General features: G+C 43.4%; 1 protein-coding gene across 1 annotated transcript; it reads left to right on the top strand.

Annotated features, from left to right (window-relative positions):
• The first annotated feature begins 2,482 nt into the window (after window positions 1-2,482).
• Window positions 2,483-19,179, top strand: LOC137351952 (interleukin-8-like). Its single transcript, XM_068016885.1, has 4 exons — window positions 2,483-2,744; window positions 6,469-6,595; window positions 7,868-7,941; window positions 18,885-19,179. Exons 1-4 carry the CDS (start codon window positions 2,687-2,689, stop codon window positions 18,923-18,925), a joined length of 300 nt encoding a protein of 99 aa, XP_067872986.1. The 5' UTR covers window positions 2,483-2,686; the 3' UTR covers window positions 18,926-19,179.
• The last annotated feature ends 192 nt before the right edge of the window (window positions 19,180-19,371 follow it).

Below are 19,371 nucleotides of genomic sequence, written 5' to 3'. Positions count from 1 at the left end.
ATAAATAGCTTCTAGCAGACATAAGTGAGCCACATTGCAAGCCTGACTGATAATCTTAAACTGGTTGCTTGTGTAATTCTTAACAAACTCAGGATTGTTCTGTAAGTGCTGTCCAATCGTGGACTCACATCTAACGTTACACATTGTGTTTACATAGCTTTGCAAGTACGGCCTGGTTGAGTACAGTCAGTACTCTGCCCATTGCCAACAGCCGAAGGAATGTGCTCTTTGATACAATCCGCCAGTCAATGGGACATACAGCCTACGTACCTGGCATCGCACTGGCACTGGGATTCATATACCTTCTTCTTCTTTGGGCTCCTTATCTCGGGAGACAATGGGTAAGCACCTGCAGGTGGTCAGTGGTTTGTGGAGCAGCACCTGGAGTGGCTATAAAGGCCAATACTAGAGTGACAGACTCTTCCACAGGTGCTGCAGACAAAATTGGTTGCCAGGGCTGTTTCTCAGTTGGCTCTCCCCTTGCGCTTCTGTCTTTTTTCCTGCCAACTGCTAAGTCTCTTTGACTCGCCACACTTTAGCCCTGCCTTTATGGCTGCCCACCAGCTCTGGCGATCGCTGGCAACTGACTCCCATGACTTGTGATCAATGTCACAGGACGTCATGTCACGTTTGCAGACGTCTTTAAAGCGGAGACATGGATGGCCGGTGGGTCTGATACCAGTGGCGAGCTCGCTGTACAATGTGTCCTTGGGGATCCTGCCATCTTCCATGCGGCTCACATGGCCAAGCCATCTCAAGCGCCGCTGACTCAGTCGGGTGCATAAGCTGGGGATGTTGGCTGCCTCGAGGACTTCTGTGTTGTTCATATACCACATTACTCATTTGTAGGCATAATTATCTTTTTGGTTTGATAGCATCATCCGGTTAGTGGAAAATATCCCTTGTGTTGCTCCTGCATAGTAGCAGATTGAAATGGCTAGGTTCACTTGGTGCTCAAATTTTTGAGATATCTTACCCTTCCAGGGTAATTTGAGGTAGACTGGTCACTTTAGAGTCACAGAGTCATAGAGTGATACTGCACTGAAACAGGCCCTTCGGCCCACCGAGTCTGTGCCGACCAACTACCACCCATTTACAGTCCTAAAATGAGTGGTAGTGACATGAAAATTGCACCCAATGTACCTTTGCTTCATTTTCAAAGCAGCACCCTCACTGGGCCAGAGTGAATATTTTCTTTTCCACATGAGGCAAACTTATGTCTTTTAGGCTGATGAATTAAATGCACTTAATAATTAAATTATCAATAAAAACTACTGATTGTTTTGTGTATTTTCTGTATATAATTTACATTATGCTGAACATTGTGATACATACAGTATGACATTGCATCTGATGCTATTTTCCATTTCACAGCATTGCATGACTTCATATTATTCCAGTCCATTGTGTGGCACTGCATCATTTTACCAGAAATCACAACTGTTTACTAAAGTGAAATTATTCATAACTAAAGAAAAGCAAGTTGGAATTTTGGAAAATGTTTGATTTTCTTCATGGACTTGTTTCATATCCGCACCAATGGAACATCAGAATCCTAATAAATTATCCTAATAGATGGTGACTAAAAGTAAACAGAGAATGCCCAAACTTGGGATATAAACACTCTCTACACAAAACAGCATATCATTCATGTATAAAATAATCTTGAAACTTCTTCGGACCAGAGTTTATAATAATAATAGTAATAATGATAATAAATAAAGCAATTGCACAATATTAAAAGGATGTATTAATTTGTGAAATCATACTGTCAATAGAAATGAATTAGAAATTTTGACCAATTGTTGGTTGCCTTGCTACCTGCTGCATGGATCTCTATGGGCTCCATGCCAACTCCAGTCACTTCTCTTTTCCTTCCACACAGCTGACTAAAGGGCTTTGTGCTAAACCAGCAATTAACTCCATTGATTCTATGGAGCGGCTGATGATTGTTGACACATAGATGCAAAAAGGAGAAGACTGACATAACATTTGTGCACGGATCACTTAATAATTTCTATTGCGCTAAGATTTCAGTTCCTCTTTCCCTGAATGTTGACTGTCCTTACTTGCACATGCAAGTGATATTTTGGGATTTTTCACTATTTGACTGAGGAGGGATTTCAGATTTGTTTATATTTGTTAGGCAAGGTCAGTTGATAAATCCATAGAGCACGTACATTCTCAGGGGGGCCATAAAATTCAGACCTTTGTAACAAATAAAAATGGAAGGTTGGCATGTCTGCAGATACACAAAAAAAAGTGGGAAAGTAAGCTCAGAATGCTGTGAAAAAACTACACAGGATCCCAGGTATTATTGTCAGTGTTATAGAGTAGAAAAGCAGAGAGGCAATGATAAACTTTTACAAATCAAGAAGAGTGTGAAACAGGCTGTCAATTTGTATGGTCTCCACTACTACCCAAGATGCAAAACTGTGAAATTAACATAGACAAACAAGTTCTTTGTTTGACTGCTTCAACTCCAAGCAGAACATGTTTCCTGTCTGTCACTCTCAGTTGCTAGGCCAAGCATGTGCTGTTGAGGGGATATGTCATCTGTGATTGCTGGAAGAACTGTTTATATAAGTATCCTTGAGCTGTTTGTCTCCAAACAAATGGAAGCGTAGAGCTGCAGTTAGTGCCAGCCTGTAGTGCTAATCACACACAGTTCAGAAGAAGCAAGAAGATGAACAGAGGAGCCACTGTGACAATTTTTCTTCTGCTTCTGTGTGCAGCTGTACAAGGTATGTGGATTTTGTCATATTCCTTATCAGAATCAGAAGGGATGTTTTTCTATATACTTAACAGAGGTCAACTGTGAACCTAAAAATATTCATGTCAGTATTAGCCTTTTTCCCTATTATAAGGCTAGATTGGGGGTTATGAATGCTAAAACTCTTGAGAACAGCCTAATCATGCAATGTAATATCGGCCCCAATCTTGACAGAGGCATTTTGAATAGGCAGGGTGGTGTGGGGGCAGAGTTTCAGATGGGTTTCCCCACATACTGTGGAGTGTTGGGAGTTTGGAGGTGGGTGGTCTGTTCCCTGACCCAGCACATGACGTGGGGGGTGGGGGGGGGGGTCCCTGATCCCTGACCCAAGGGGATCTTTGTTTGGGGGAGGGTTACAGTCTGATGGAGGGTAAATGAGCGGATCCAAGGCAGGTCGGTAAGCTTGGTGGTTGGGGTGGGGGGAAGCACTCCTGCTCCTCCTGGTCAGGAATGGAAACCCTTCCTTCTTGTGGCACAGGAACAGTCAAGCAATTACCTCACTTGAGATCTTGTATTTCAAACTAACATCTACAGATTCATCCTCAACTCAGTGGTAGCACACTCACCTCTGAGTCAGGTCATGGATTTAAGCTCCACTCCAGAGATTTGAGTCCATAATCTAAGATGACAGTCTAGTGCAGTACTGAGGGAGTCTTGCACTCTCAGAGATGCCATCTTTTTAAAAGAGACTCGAAACTCTTCCAGGGGAGAAGGTGGCGTAGTGGTAATGTCACTGAAATAATAATCCAGAGGCCCAGGCTAATGCCCAGGGGGCATGGGTTCAAATCCCACCACGGCAGCTGGTGGAATATACATTCAATTAAATAATAAAAATCTGGAATTGAAAGCTAGTCTCAGTAATGGTGTCATGTCATAAAAACCCATCTGGTCACTAATGTCCTTTAGGGAAAGAAATCTGCCAGCCTTACCTGGTCTGGCTTACACGTGACTCACAGTAATGTGGTTGACTCTTAATTGTCCTCTGAAGTGGCCCAGCAAGTCACTTAGTTGTCAAGTGCAATTAGGGATGGGTAACAAATGCTGGCCTTGCCAGTGACACCCACATCCCATGAAAGAATTAAAAAAAACTGAGGTCCTGTTAGGTAAATGTAAAAGATCTCTTGGTACTATTTAAACAAAAGTAGGGGAGCCCTCCTGGAAAGAGGTGGAAAGATACATATGTAAGGGATGAGGAAGTGGAGGAGGCAGGGAGGAGATCACATCCACCATGTCGAATTGGATGGAGTGAGAGGGACCATATTGTGAGGCTTCACTTCAGTTGAATTGGACTTCCCCACCCTCACCATGGGCCCACCATTCCCTGACCATATCAGACTCCCCATTACAAATTCCCCTTGGTTAACATCATTCAATAAAAGCCAACAGCAAATACCTTCACGCAACAACTTTATCCAGCAATACATCGATACTACAAAAAAGAAAAGAACTAATCACCCTCGTGCATTCCCTTAGTGTCTGTCTTGCAGATGCTTTTGCCTGTCCTAGTCCACCTACACAGTGCTACCCCAGTGGCTGCAGTAGGGCTGGTGGAAGGCTGCTGACTCTCACTGGGGGAGACTGCAGATGACCTGACAGGATGACCTCAAGCAGCTCTGGGCCTTGAGGGCCTGGTTTTGCATTGCACCACCTCATCATGGGTGGCAGCAGTCTGGGCTGGCTGGATGGATGAGGATGAGAAGTGAGTGGCAAAGGTGCACAAGGCAGCAACTTACCATCATCCTTGATGGCCTTGGCAGCGCAGGGTGCCACTGACCTTGTGGCATTGTTCCCAATGATTCTATGGACCATTTCCTCGAGAGCTCTGAGGGGATGCAGGCGAGCTGGTCCTCCGCTGGTCCTCTGGCTTTCCAGGCTGTTGTATGTCACCATCTCCTGCAAAAGCAAGGGTAGAATTGAGTGACTGTGTGTCTGTGACGGGTGATGTGTCTGACATAGCTGAATAGCTGTAGGTTTGCAGAGGTGTGGAGAGGGGTGTGTGTAGGGCTGCATGATTAGAAGATGTGTATGGGTGTTTGTAGTATGAGGATGTACGGGTGAGTCCTGAGTGCCAGGGTGTGCTACTGGGTGAGTGATGGGGGTGTGGTGCATTGAGCAGTGTGAGAGGTGGGTGGTGTGGTGGGTCTGAGATGTGACGAGCAGCCGAGTGAGGTCATTAATGTTTTTCAGCTCTGCTGCCATGTCTTCGGGTGACACTCTGGGCATTAACTGCCTTTGCCATCTCCAGCCTTCTGAGACTCTGTCTTGAAGCCTTCCTGCCCCCCGAAAGAAACATGACATCTCTCCTGGCATCCACTTTTCTCAGCAGTGTCCCCAGCATGGTGTCGCCTAATGTTTATGTTTAGTTTAGAGATACAGCACTGAAACAGGCCCTTCGGCCCACTGAGTCTGTGCGACCATCAACCACCCATTTTATACTAATCCTACACTAATCCCATATTCCTACCACATCCCCACCTGTCCCTATATTTCCCTACCACCTACCTATACTAGGGGCAATTTCTAATGGCCAATTAACCTATCAACCTGCAAGTCTTTGGCATGTGGGAGGAAACCGGAGCACCCGGAGGAAACCCACGCAGACACAGGGAGAACTTGCAAACTCCACACAGGCAGTACCCAGAATTGAACCCGGGTCGCTGGAGCTGTGAGGCTGCGGTGCTAACCACTGCGCCACTGTGCCGCCCTAATGGGGGAACCTTTCCCTGGCATGCTATGATATCTCCCTTCAGCCTGAGTCCTGCACAGTGATTATCCAACAGCCTTCCTTTTATTAGTGCAGCTTCCCTTTTATAGGGACTGTGACTTTAAAAAGAGAAGGCTCCCTGGTACACACAGTTTGCTCACAATGCTATTCGGCCACCTGCGCTGCACAGAAGCAGCCAGCAGCCCTACAGAGAGCACTGCAGTGTGGGATCCACTTGGGGCCATGCTACAGTCATGGACCTGAGGTGGGTGCACCAATTTTACATGCTGCCCACCTCATTTGGAACCAGCACGAGCAGGTCACAAAGCATGACCCTCACATCCAAAAGCTGGGGCTACCTAATTTCCAGTCCTGACTGTGGATAATATCACTTGTGAACACAAAGCGAGGCAGTAATGGAACCACCAAACTTCGTTATGTTTCTTTTTTAATAGAATGTTGATGCACATATATTATATGGATCATATGTGCTTTAATATTTTATAAAATTGGCTTTGAGATCTGTTGCAATAAATACCACTTATATTCACATAGAAGGTGCATGTACACACCATCAGCTTACATAAAACAAGCTGCCAAATTTTGGATACCTTTAGGCCTCATGAATTATAATTGACTTAACAGAAATAATTAATTTTTTGCATACAACTGTTTCTGCTAATTGTTTGTATTAATAATTAATATCTTTATCTTTAAAAATTGCAAGAAGAACTAATCAGCTTCAGAAAGGTGATCGTGTAGTGGCTCCACTCAGCATGAATCAGTGGTTTTCATTGAATACTTGAGTATAAAACATATTCCTTATCCCACTTTGCTTCTATCACAGTGAGTTTACATCAAACAAGTGAACACTCTGATGTATTCCTGAGGCAGGAATGTTTGATGGATCATTGTGTAAAATGTGGAAGAATAACCTATTCCTTAGGGCTGACACTGCCTGATTAATTTACAGTTTATGTTGAATGTACAGGATTCATTTTGAGGCGAGCAGGGCGTTGTCATTGTCCAAGAGCTACTATGGCCTCTATTCCCATGCAGTACATCAAGGACATAAAATTCATCTCCAGAGGGCCTCGCTGCTTCAAAGAGCAAGTGATGTAAGTAATCATCCTAATCAGTACATTGGGGGAGATTTTAGTCTTACCCACCCACCTGAAACCAGGTGGGTAGATACCTACACTGGAGCTACCAGGATCCCGCCATCTGCAATTTTAACCTGTTCTGCTTACCGGCAAGACTGGTGGGTCCTTCTTTGCCTATGCATGTCATGTCCCCATGACATCATTGGGATCCAACTGCAATTCTAACTGAGGCCTGAACGATGATGTTAATGCAGCTTTCCCACCTGGCCAACCTGGGATGGAAGGGGATCAGCTCCATAAGAGGCTTAAAAGGTTAAGTTTTTTTTTCCCTTTGCGAGGCCAGGAGGGATACGAGTGCTCCTCCGATGCCCTCAAAGAAAGCTTAGGCTTCCCCTGCTCTGGACTCCCTCATCCCTCCTGAACACGAGACTCCCATGAGCCATCCCCAGAATCCCATCCCGCCACCTACCTTGTGTTGGTAGGTGGTCTCTAGGCCGCATGATATTCCATCACTTCCTGCGGTCTGCTACCTGTTTTGGCCATGAAGCAGAAAGAGAGAATGTTAACCAGGCCCTGGAGTTAAAATAGCTTGGGCCTGATTTCTAGAGCAGGGTGGCGGGGGGGGGGGGTCACCTTGCCAGCTGCCCACCTGGAGTTAAAATTGTGACCGTTGTGAAATCTGTAGCATCCATCTCTAAAACTGCCTATTTTAAGAAAAAGAAAATGTCAGATGGACTATATGTCATTGCCATTCTGGATAGGTGGAGCAGATTACAGCTGCATACTGCCACCCACTCACAGTCTTACCAGCCAAACCACCAAAGTCCATGAAGAGAGACATGGGACCAACTAACGCACTGATTCCACTACCGATTTTAATTATTGAAAATGGAAAGCAACATAACCTGGCTTAGCTACATCTTTCTTATTTCAGTTCAGATTTAAATCTCTATTAAATTAAGACATTTATAATTTTCAAGGAAAAAGTAATTCAAGACTCATATTTTGATGTAACGGTCCAATCAAATTGGCTGTGAATTACTGCCTGAAATTATCCTTTTATCTCTCATCAGTGTCAGTGCTGTTAAAGCCCCTTTCACTCTGTCCATCTATTCATATTCTCTGCCGTTAGCTAATATGCTGTTAACTGACAAAATTTTACAGAGTTGGAAGAGTTCTGCATATCTGCTTTAACATCTTTGCCTTTTTGTTTTTCAACATTTCCCTTCAAGTGTATCCTAAATATTATTGTTCACACAATGAATGGATAATTTCTGCTCCTTCTAGTGTTGTTTTAACAACTGGGGATGAAATCTGCATCAAGCCTCATTCAAACTGGTTGAAAAAAATAAAAAGGGAAGGTAGGTGACTGATGTTGTTTCTTTATGAAATAGAAATAGGGCAGCAAAGTACAAAAATGCTTTAACAAAGCCCATATCGAATATATTAAAATCATTGAGTCACTGACAGAAATCCATGCAATACCTGATATGCCAGTAGGTGGCTCTGTGACATATATTTTCAATGTAAAGTGATGATAGGTCTAGATATTAACAGGGCAGGTTACATAAGGAGGGGGCGAGATGGCAGAGCATGGCTACCTGACCCGAACCCGATCGAGCCCAACGACATGGGTCGGGTTCAGGTTGGGTCGGGTCGCTCTTCCGGGTCCGGCATTCAGGCTCGGGTTGGGTCGGGTATAGCCAGGACGTCAAGGCGGGAAACACTCTGCACTAGTCTGCAGTGAGCGATTCCATCCAAGGTAGAGCACAATCTCTTTAATATAATCAACTCTATTCCAGTGGTCAGGTCGGGTCGGGCGTGGGAAAAAAATCAAAGGGCTCGGGCCAGGTCGGGCTCGGGTCAGATGTGGTTCTGTCGGTCTCAGGTTGGGTTTAAATTTCAGACCCGAGCAGGCCTTTACAAGATGGAGTTTTTGGATGGGAAACCCGGAAATACATATTTCCCTGGATGCGTGCATCTTTTGCATCTGTCTGATTGACAGGCTGGCTTCCATTCGGATGGGGAGGACTCCGGAGCAGGCTGCAGGAGTAGCTCAGTCTAATCCCTGACCCGGGGAGAAGGGGGCGTCCGGGTATCAAATTCCTGTCCTAGGTGCTGGGGGTTGTCTAATCTGCGAGGGGGGGGGGTCTGATCTGTGGGGGGGAGTTGTCTGATTTCTGGGGGTGGGGTATGATCACAGGTGGGAGGGTGGATCTGATCTCTGGGGGTTGTCTAATTTCTGGGGGGGGGGTCTGATCTCGGGGTAGGTCTGATCTATGTGGGGGGGTCTGATCTCTGAGGGGTCTGAGCTTTGGGGGGCTGATCTCTGGGGCATCAGATCTCTGGGGCATCTGATCTCTGGGGGGGGGTCTGATCTCTGGGGGGGTCTGATCTCTGGGGGCGTCTGATCTCTGAGGGGGTCTGATCTCTGGGGGGGGGTCTGATCTCTGAGGGGGTCTGATCTCTGGGGTGGTCTGATCTCTGGGGAGGGGGGGTATGATCCCTGACCCAGAGGGACTTTGTATGGAGGGGGTGAAGCTTCTGGGGCCAAGAGAAACACTCCTGCTTTTCCTGATCCACAGGTATTGCTGTAGGGGCACTTAACATCTCCCCGAAGCTGTCCTCGCCTCTCTGCAGCTGCCTGACTTCCTGAGTTCTGGAAAACCTGGCCTTTCACTGTTAAACCAAAGCAGGTTAAATAAGAGGCTATGGGCTATGTTGAAATTGCGAACCCACCTCCTGGGAGTGTGCTGACTGCCTGTCTCTTGTCCTGCCGCCATTAAACCTGCAAGTGCGCGGGTTGGAGTCAGGATTCAGATTTTTAAAATGTTAACACTTTACAACGACCCCAACCCACCTGTTTTTGAGTGTTAAAATTTACCCCAAGGAAACTTACAGCATAGAATGAGGCCACTCAGCCCATCATGCCTGTGCCTACTCTTTGAAAGAATTATCCAATTAATCCAACACCCTTCCCTTTCCTCAGAGCCCTGCAATTTTCTCTCTTATACCTTGTGCTATCTTCGAGAATATCAGCAACTTCTCTGCTTGAGCAATTTCAAGCCTGCATGTATTTCCACACTCTGCCCACCAGGTGTCTCAGCAGTAATTGGTCTGCTCTGGCTATAATGTATACGTAGATGACAGATTTTGCAGTTATTTTGGGTCCTGCAGTGTAGGTTTGTAATCAAAAGCAATTGTAATTTAGCCGTATGTCACTCACACAATCCCTCAGTGTAGTCAAAATGGTGCTCTCACTCTCCCAAAGTGAAATACTACCTCCAGAATCCACCCCACTTCCCGTTTCATAGCAGATTCTTATCCTACTTTTGAAAGTCAAAATTGCTATTCCTGCTTTCTGGGCCTATGCCATATTGCATTTCCAGGTTACTTGATACTGTAACCATTGGGAGAATCACATTCTGGCCTCAGATCCACGATGCTATATGCTCACCACCTGTTGTCTTGAGTTGTTACAGACTACCCCCAAACTCCAAGTACTGTGTTTGTGACTGTCCCACTGAGAACACTTGTACCGTCATTCGCACTGTGTTTTGCCAGCCTAACACCTCTCCACTGACAGATTCCTCCCCACCACTGACTGTTTTATAACCATTTCTTGGCCCTCTCCCCCACTGAGGATATTTGCCAGCCCAACAACTATCCTCTCCTCCATCCTCCTCCAAACACCATTCCCTCACCTTGAACCCGTTACCCCATTGCCTTCAAATCCTGCTTGACTTGAATACTGCACTTGGTTTTGAACTTCATGTCCTTCCCTCAGAAATTGATTGTTATTGTTAAAAATATGAATCACTATTTAATATTACAATATTGTACAGCTATGTATAGTATATAGAACTACATAGAATGTACACCACAGAAACAGGCCATTCGGCCCAACTGGTCCTTGGTCCACACAAGCTTCCTCTCACCCCCTTTTCATCAAATCCTATCAGTGCATTCTTCTATTCCTTTATCCTCATGTAGTTTCCTTTTAAATACATCTATGCTAGTCACCTCAACTACTCCTTGTGATAGCAAGTTCCACGTTCTAAACTCTGTCTAGGGAAAGAAGTTTCTCCTCAATTCCCTATTAGATTTATTAGTGGCTATCTTATATTTAAAGTCGCTATTTGCTTATCCTAAATGCAATAGATCCTTGCTGGGCCACAGTTCCACATGTTCCATTAGCTCTCCAGTACCTCACCTAATTAACCATCTTCATTGATGAGGGTGATATATTCAGGTGGCACTAACAGACAAGCTGACACCAAGCATGGCCAGTTCAAGGAAGTGTTTATTTATGTCATGATGTCATCACATCATTGCGTCATCAGATCATTAGCATAATATACAAATATATTGTACTGCTTTTCCTTTCAAAAGAAAAATCTTTTACTCTACAATATTTATAAATCAAGTTTAACAACAGGTTTACAAAGTTTTAATGATCTCCTTACAGGTTTTGGTGTAGAGTCAGGTTTTGAACTGCTTGGTTTAGGTTCAGATCTTGTTTTTTTCTCAGAAATTGGTACTCCAGACGTTAAAGTCTGAACGAGTTCAAATTCTGACATGAACTCACGATCAAGACAAGTGGCAGATGGAATTTAATACAGACAAGTGTGAGTTGATGCATTTTGACAGCAGGGATAGGGTGAGGCAATATAGACTTAATGGCACCATTCCAAAGAGTGTGCAGGAACAGACCGACCTGGGGGTGCATGTGCATCAATCTTTGAACGTGGCAGGACATATTGAGAGAGTGGTTAGTAAAGCAGATGGGATCTTGGGCGTCATAAATAGAGGCATAGAGTACAAAAGCAGGGAAGTTATGCTGAATCTTTATAAAGCTCTCGTTAGCCCCCAACTGGAGTATTACATCCAGTTCTGGTCACCACACTTTAGGAACGATGTGAGGATCTTTGAGAGGGTGCAGTGCAGAGGAGGTTTACCAGAATGGTTCTAGGGATGGAGGATTTTAGTTACAAGATTAGGTTGGAAAAGCTGGGGTTTGTCTCCCTGGAGCAAAGGTGGTTGAGTGGAGATTCAATAGAAATGTACAAGATAATGACATGCTTAGATAAGTTAGACAAGGAAAAACTGTTCCCGTTAACTGATGGTCCAAGGACTAGGGTTCATAGATTGAAGGTTTTGGGCAGAGATGCAGGGAGGAATGTGAGGAAGAACCTTTTAACACAGCATGTGGTAATGACCCGGAGCTCACTGCCCATGAGGGTGGTGCACTTGAAGGAAATAAACTTGCAGGGCTACGGGGATCAAGTGGGTGAGTGGGACTGACTGGATTGCTCTGTGGAGAGATGGCACGGACTCGATGGGCTGAATGGCCTCCTTCTATGCTGTAGATGACTCAATGACTCTATTAGCAGATCATGCTCATGTTTTGGTTCATCCCTTGCCAGAATCATGTGATCAACATGGACATTTCCCACTTTACCATCAATTTCAATCAAGTATCTATTGGTTCCACGTACTTCTACTACATTCCCCCGACATCCCACTTGTGTGACTTGTGAGGGGGACTTAAGACACAATCACGCTCACTCTACTTGAAGCTGTGTTCTTTTTTGTTTGCGTCAAACTGACATTTCTGACTGAACTGTTTGTATTCAACTTTAGCTGTCAACAGGTAGGACTAGTAGCTCAGCAGGTGTATACCCTGTAGTGCAATGTGGGATGTTCTGTACTTCAGAAAAAAAATTAGCCAGCCTCTGTTTCATGCTGAAATTTGAACACCCATGCAGCAGTTGTTTCTTGAATGTATCTTTAACTATCCGCATGGATCTTTCAGCTGCTCCATTTGATGCCAGTTGGTAAGGAGCAACGAGGGTATTAGATTAGATTAGATTAGAGATACAGCACTGAAACAGGCCCTTCGGCCCACTGAGTCTGTGCCAACCATCAACCACCCATTTTTATACTAATCCTACACTAATCCCATATTCCTACCAAACATCCCCACCTGTCCCTATATTTCCCTACCACCTACCTATACTAGTGACAATTTATAATGGCCAATTTACCTACCAACCTGCAAGTCTTTTGGCTTGTGGGAGGAAACCGGAGCACCCGGAGAAAACCCACGCAGACACAGGGAGAACTTGCAAACTCCACACAGGCAGTACCCAGAATCGAACCCGGGTCCCTGGAGCTGTGAGGCTGCGGTGCTAACCACTGCGCCACTGTGCCGCCCTATGGTATGTTTGGTACCATTTTGTTGCATGAAATTTTGGAACGAAGCAGAACGAAATTGAGGATCATTATCTGAGACAAGCTCTTCCAGTAATCCATGACAAGCAACAATAGACCTTCACTCAACTATTGTTCGTTCAGCATTGGTGTTTTGACTCATGCTTTACTTCAATCCACTTTGAGTGGTTATCAATGAACACTAAGAAATTGTCATTTTCCTTCTCACAAAGGTCTACATGAACTCTTTGAAATGGTTGAGTCAGCCATGACCACAGTTGCAAAAGAGTTTTAGGCCGCTTATTTCTACAGTTTTGGCAGATAATGCATTTGCTAACCAATGATTCCAGATCACTGTCTAGACCAGGCCAATAAACAAAATCTCTTACTATAGATTTCATACTGACTATTCCTATGTGTTCAGTATGGAATTCTGCCAGAATCCTATCTCCCAAAGAACTAGCTGCCACCACTCTATGACCGCTCTTAAAGCAGCCCGGTTCACATGACAACGCATTGTGACAACTGTGGAACAGTTTCAGTTCTTTGTCTGTACACTGGTCAAATTCTGTCAATCCATTCACTGTCTGTTCATAGACACTTTACAACACTGAGTCTTCCTAAGTTTCAGCTGCAATTTCAGTTGCAGCAATGGAAAGTCATCATCTTTTACTCCTATTGTGAAGATTGCACCTTCACAGCCAACCTCTTAGTCTTTGTGTGGAAAACACAACAGTGCGTCTTCTCTTTCAAACCACGATATTCAATGTTGTAGTCGTACTGTGAGAGAAGTACAGCCCATTGCTGCATCCTTGTTGGTATTGCAGACTTTGGTCCCAGAATAGCTAATTGAGGTATACGAACTGTTGCTAGCATAAAGTTTCCACCCACAAATGTTGGTGGAACATTTTGTTCTGAAGATAATGCCAAGCGCTTTCTTTTCTATCTGCACATAGTTGCATTCGTGTTGGTCAGGGCACACGAGGCAAATGCTATGGGCTTCTCTTGACCATCATCCATGACATGACATGAGGTTTGGATGGAGCCCACTGTTCAGCAAGTGTGTTTTGTTATTAGGGTTTAACCCCTTGGTGTTTTATTTCTCAAATAAACAGATAGCGACAGGTTATTTTGTACATTTAAAAACAGAAAATCTATTGTTTATTGATCAAATGCGCCATATCCCAAATTGTCGCATCCGCATCCATCATGCATTCGCTCGCACAAATACACACACACACATAAGAAGAGGCAGATAGAGAGGGGAAAAGGGGTGAGTGATTATAAGTTGGGGGTAGGTTTTGGGGGAGGTCACAGTAAACCTGTTGAATTCTCTTGGAAATCAAGTTCTCATTGGTTGCAGACCTGAGGCGATTGTAGATTTTTCTCTTGGTTGAAAGTTCATCTGAAGTCAATGGATTACTTCTAATTCACTGCTTTATAGTGTAGATGCAAAATTCTACAGTAGGGAACATGCCTTCTGGTTCGCTGGAGCAAGCTTCTGGATACTGCTTTTTGGTGTCCCTCTCTAGGCTGTTTTTTAGAGTAAAGCTATGTTACTTCTCACCTCGGGGTAGGAGACGCTTTGGCCTCTCCCCTGTGGTGATCACACAATGGCCCAGGATGTGGCTACTTCACACCTTATTTGTTTCAGAAGCAGACATTCAATTCTGGAGTATTTTAGGATGGGTATAGGATAGGTGTAATTGACAACTCTTAGCTTTGAAGATTTTCCTTTGTCCCTGTCAGTTTGAATATACAAAGGCCAAGCACTTTTTCTTCAGCCATTTTGGAACATTCTTCACATTTTAAAAGAAAGATTCATTTTTTAAAAGACAAAGTCAGTTTTTATAACTCTTCAGATTTTGTGCATAATTTTTGTATCGTCGCACTTCTTGTGCACATGACAGTTCAGGAACACTACCTCAGATTGCACAAAAGAGCACTTGCACTTTTTCAACTTCACGTTGTGATCGTTGAGGATTTCTAACACTTCGTCCAACAATTGAATATTCTTTTTCCCTGTTGTGGTCGCAATCACCACAACATCCTGATTGCACAAGCAATGTGACACTCCTGCTTGGAAGATTTTTGAAGATGATTTCACACCATAGGGCAGCCTCATGTAGGAGTAAAACCCCATGTGTGTGTTTATCATGAGATACTGCTAATTCTCTCGATCCACAGTGAGTTGTGCGTAAGCATGGGACAAATCCAACTTCGTGAATAGCTAACTCTACATACAAATCTTGAGAAGTTCACTGCCCGGTTGATTGTGACTTTGTAGTCCCTGCATAGTCTCATGGTTTTGTCTGACTTGGGCACGACCACAATTGGGGATACCCAATCACTGTGATTAGTTTTCAGTAGCACACCGTTCCTCTCTAGCTTCTTTAGTTCCTCTACAACCTGAGTTTTGAGAGCATAAGGAACTGGACTAGCCTTGCTATAAACTGGTTTTGCATCAGGCCCAAATCAGATGCGCGCTTTCACACCTATTATACGTTCGTAGCTATCTTTGAAAATGTTCCTGTAATTATTTAACAGCTGATCAAGCTTCTTGGTCATCTCAACTTGGAAAACATATTTCCAGTCTAACTTCAGCTTACAAAGTCAGTCTTTGCCCATTAACATTGGTTTGTTGACTTATCTCACTACAACAATGGGTAACTTGAGGAATTTTCCCTTATATTGGACATTGCACTCCATTTGTCCGCACATTTCTAACACCTCACCAGAGTAGGTTTTCAAAAGAACTGTGCTCTCAGTCAGAGGTATGTCACTGAATTAACTCTTGTCCCTGTCCCTACTCATAATGGAGCCAAATGCAGCTGTATCAATTTGCATGTTGATATACAGTTGATTTACCAACACCTTTGCACAAAAGTCTCTGTCATTTGAGTGATTTCTAATGGTTAAATGCTGTACAGCCCCAGCTCCTCTTCACTTAGGCACTCTGAATTCACTTCAAGATTGTAAATTCCACCCTTGTGACATCACTCTTTTCCATTACCACTGGAATGAGTCCTGCTTTGGCCTTCGCTCAGCAAGCAGTTGCAGTATGGCCTTGCTTTTGGCAATGAAAGCCCTTGGCATTTCTGTACTGACATGCTTGTGCTGTGTGATAACAAGACACTGAACCAGTATGACTAGCATTCTTCTGACTAGGTCTCGCCACTTTAGGCTTGGTGGAAGTCTTCTAACAGAAGACAGAAGCTGTTCTAGTCACTGGCATAGGATGAAATCCCTGAATGTTCTTTGCTGCCATCTCTATAGAAAAAGCAATCTTACACGTTTGCTGAAATGTAAGATTTTGAGTGTTTAGTAACTTCGATTGGATTCTTTCGTCCACCAATCCAGACACAAATCTGTTTCATAATGCATGGTCTAAGAATGTTCCAATGTTGCAATGTAGTGATAAATTAGAATTAGAATTAGAATTAGAACATTACAGCGCAGTACAGGCCCTTCGGCCCTCTATGTTGCGCCGACCTGTGAAACCATCTGACCTACACTATTCCATTTTCATCCATATGTCTATCCAATGACCACTTAAATGCCCTTAAAGTTGGCGAGTCTACTACTGTTGCAGGCAGGGCGTTCCACGCCCCTACTACTCTCTGAGTAAAGAAACTACCTCTAACATCTGTCCTATATCTATCACCCCTCAACTTAAAGCTATGTCCCCTCGTGTTTGCCATCACCATCCGAGGAAAAAGACTCTCACTATCCACCTTATCTAACCCTCTGATTAAATTCTTCAGTACCACACTGTATTTCCCAACTGTTTCACTACTTTTCTGATTTCTGGTTCCAAATTTGTAGTTTCCTGCTATCTTTACTGGCTTAGGGTTGAAATGTTCCTCCAACTTGGCGATGATTGTTTTGAATGGCACATCTTATACTTGTTGGGTGCAAGAAGGTTTGTTAGCATGCCATACACTTCCAGGCCAATTTCCACCAGCAAAATTGCTTAAGAATTGCCTTACTCTGAATCTTGACCTCTTCACTTTCATCTTTGAGTTCAAAAATGTTATTGGTTCTGAAAAACATGTCCATTCTTTCAATATGCAAACGGAATGGTTCTCAAGCCCTCTCATATGTTCCTATCCTTCCAATGTATCCCATGGGTGCAGGCATGTTGTCCTGTTTGCAAATTCACAGTAACCCAGTAAACACTTTACTGTGGCTGCCCATAACAGTAATACCTAAAACCAGTCTAGTCTGTGGTTGAAACTATTCTCTTACCCAAATGAGCACTTTGAAACCGATGTACACAAGAACCCTGCAGCATCCCATTCAACCGAGGAAACAGCTTGAGGCTCAGGCTTTGCACAAACCAGTTAAAATCTCTGCCATCCGAGCAGCTCGTTCATGAGAAGCTGACGAATCTTGTTCACTGCAGTCCCTGCTGCTGGTGTTTGCTGCTTATATTGACAGACTTACATCTCATCCTCATCACCACTTTCTGTGATATATTCAGGTGGCACTAACAGACATGATGGACACCAAGCATGGCCAGTTCAAGGAAGTGACATCATGATGTCACCACATCATCACATCATTAGCATATTATGCTAATACGTTTCAATGAGCTTTAACTGTCGCTGAGGGAGGAAGATAAACTTTGTACCCTCCACACTCCAACCCACTTTTCACAGAAGCTGTTCTCCCCATAACATTCCACTTCACTCTGCCATCAAACCAACTTCCAGCTGCTCTTCCCGGCACCGTCCCACACAAGCGGAGAAACTGCAACATCTTCCCATTCACTTCTTCCCACACCAGGGCCCCAAACACTTCTTCTATCAAAGTTAGTAATTTCAGCCTCTTGCTCTAATCAACTGCATTAACTGTATTCACTGCAGATGGTACAGTCTCCTCCGCATTGAGGAGATCATATGCAGATTAGGTGACTGCTTTGCTGATCACCTCCATTCTATCCACAAGTGCAACCCTGAGATGTTAGTGACTCTCTGTCATTAGCCTTATACACTGTTCCAATAAAGCTCAACACAAGTTTCAGCAATAATGGAGGAAATTTCTGCCTTCCTTACATGAGTGGTAATCTGGTAGATCAGATCATCCAACTATTATAGAATCCATCCAATGTTCATTTTATTGAAATTGGTTAAATGAAAATTGGACATGTTATATAACAGAAGGGTGATCAGCTCTGTCTGGTTACTGCCAGCAACCTTTACTCTCTCATTATTCTAAATATTATATGAGATAGAAACATAGTTACATAGGAATTTAGTTAACTTGTCATACTCATTTAAAAGTGAAAAATACAGGGCACAGAGGTTAACGTGCAGTCTAAAATATATGTGGGTACCTGTGGAATATTCATAACTACTTCACTAGTTTTCCAAGCTGAAGTTGGACTAAAAGTTCAAGAGGCCAATACAATAGAAGCAGAAGAACATAAAGGTGGAGCTGTTAATTGTCAAACTATAAACTAAGCAGCAAATTAACAGCAAACGTTAATGCATCAAAAACCAGATACTGATCTGTTCCTATTTTTAAAAGGCTCAAATTTCTTTCATGTTGGCACCATGGCCCAAGAGGAGCACCAGCAATAAGATATCATTCCCATATCGGGAACCACAAGGTGGATTTCCCAATGTAATTAATAGATAGAAAACCATACAGATCACACCTACATTATATTTTCCAATATGTGCTTCCAATGGGTGAAACTTCAACCATTTTAAAAATAAACCATCTTTTTTTAAAGCCAGGCTTTCAATATCCAGTCCTTAAATTGCATTGTAGGGACGTGGGATTGAAGTTAATTTCTCCCACAACACTGTGTGACCAATTAGAATTAGACCACCATGGGAAGGTGGCAAATGGTGCGCAGGCACCTCCTCTGGATGTCAGGAAAAGTCAAAAGGAAAAGCAGAGTTCCTGTAACTCTTGAACATCTCATTTTGACTGGTTGAGAACATCATTGATGAAGGGACCAGGAACAGGGCCTCCGCCCAGCTTCTCAGCTCTAGAGGTTACATGGCCCAAGAAGACCTGGAAGTGGAGAAGGGCAGAGTGTGAAAAACTAAAAATATATTTTTTCCCATTTTGTTTTTAGGTAATCTGAACAAACTACCGACAAAAGAAAGAAAACAATGATGATTAGCATGGAAGACTTCAGAAAATATTATCAAATTCATGCCACATACAAAAATTGTTTGAAGAAATCTTATCACAATGTTCCACATGGTAATATTTCTCATAACTTTGAGACTAAGATCTTTACTAGTCCCTTTTGAAACAGTAAGAATCTTTTGTTGTTCCTGTAAGCACTATATAAAATGTAAGGTGTATTAAAAAGCTTTCCAAATGTACAATGTGATGTCAGAAATCCATAATATTGTTAAATAAAGAGCCCTAGAATGAAAAATACTCCCTATCCACATCACCATTCTCAATGCACTGTGACACTTCCAAAGGGTGCAGAGGTTAAGGTGCAGTCGAAAATATATATGGGTGGAATATCCATTACTACTTCTCTAGTTTTCCAATCTGAAGGTGGACTAAAAGTTCAAAACATTAATTCAATAAAAGCCGAATATCAA

The sequence above is a fragment of the Heterodontus francisci genome, chromosome 1, assembly GCF_036365525.1.
Source record: "Heterodontus francisci isolate sHetFra1 chromosome 1, sHetFra1.hap1, whole genome shotgun sequence".
In the NCBI taxonomy this organism is placed as follows: Eukaryota; Metazoa; Chordata; class Chondrichthyes; order Heterodontiformes; family Heterodontidae; genus Heterodontus; species Heterodontus francisci.
The sequence above is the reverse complement of the archived record's forward strand: the minus strand, read 5'-3'. Positions and strand labels throughout refer to the sequence as shown.

What these genes read in the sequence shown, in the direction of transcription:
- LOC137351952 (XM_068016885.1), top strand. Translation starts at nt 2,687, where the DNA reads ATGAACAGAGGAGCCACTGTGACAATTTTTCTTCTGCTTCTGTGTGCA. An exon ending in TCTGTGTGCAGCTGTACAAG is followed by an intron (nt 2,745 to 6,468) that starts GTATGTGGATTT and finishes TTGAATGTACAG; the next exon opens with GATTCATTTTGAGGCGAGCA. An exon ending in GAAAAAAATAAAAAGGGAAG is followed by an intron (nt 7,942 to 18,884) that starts GTAGGTGACTGA and finishes TTTTGTTTTTAG; the next exon opens with GTAATCTGAACAAACTACCG.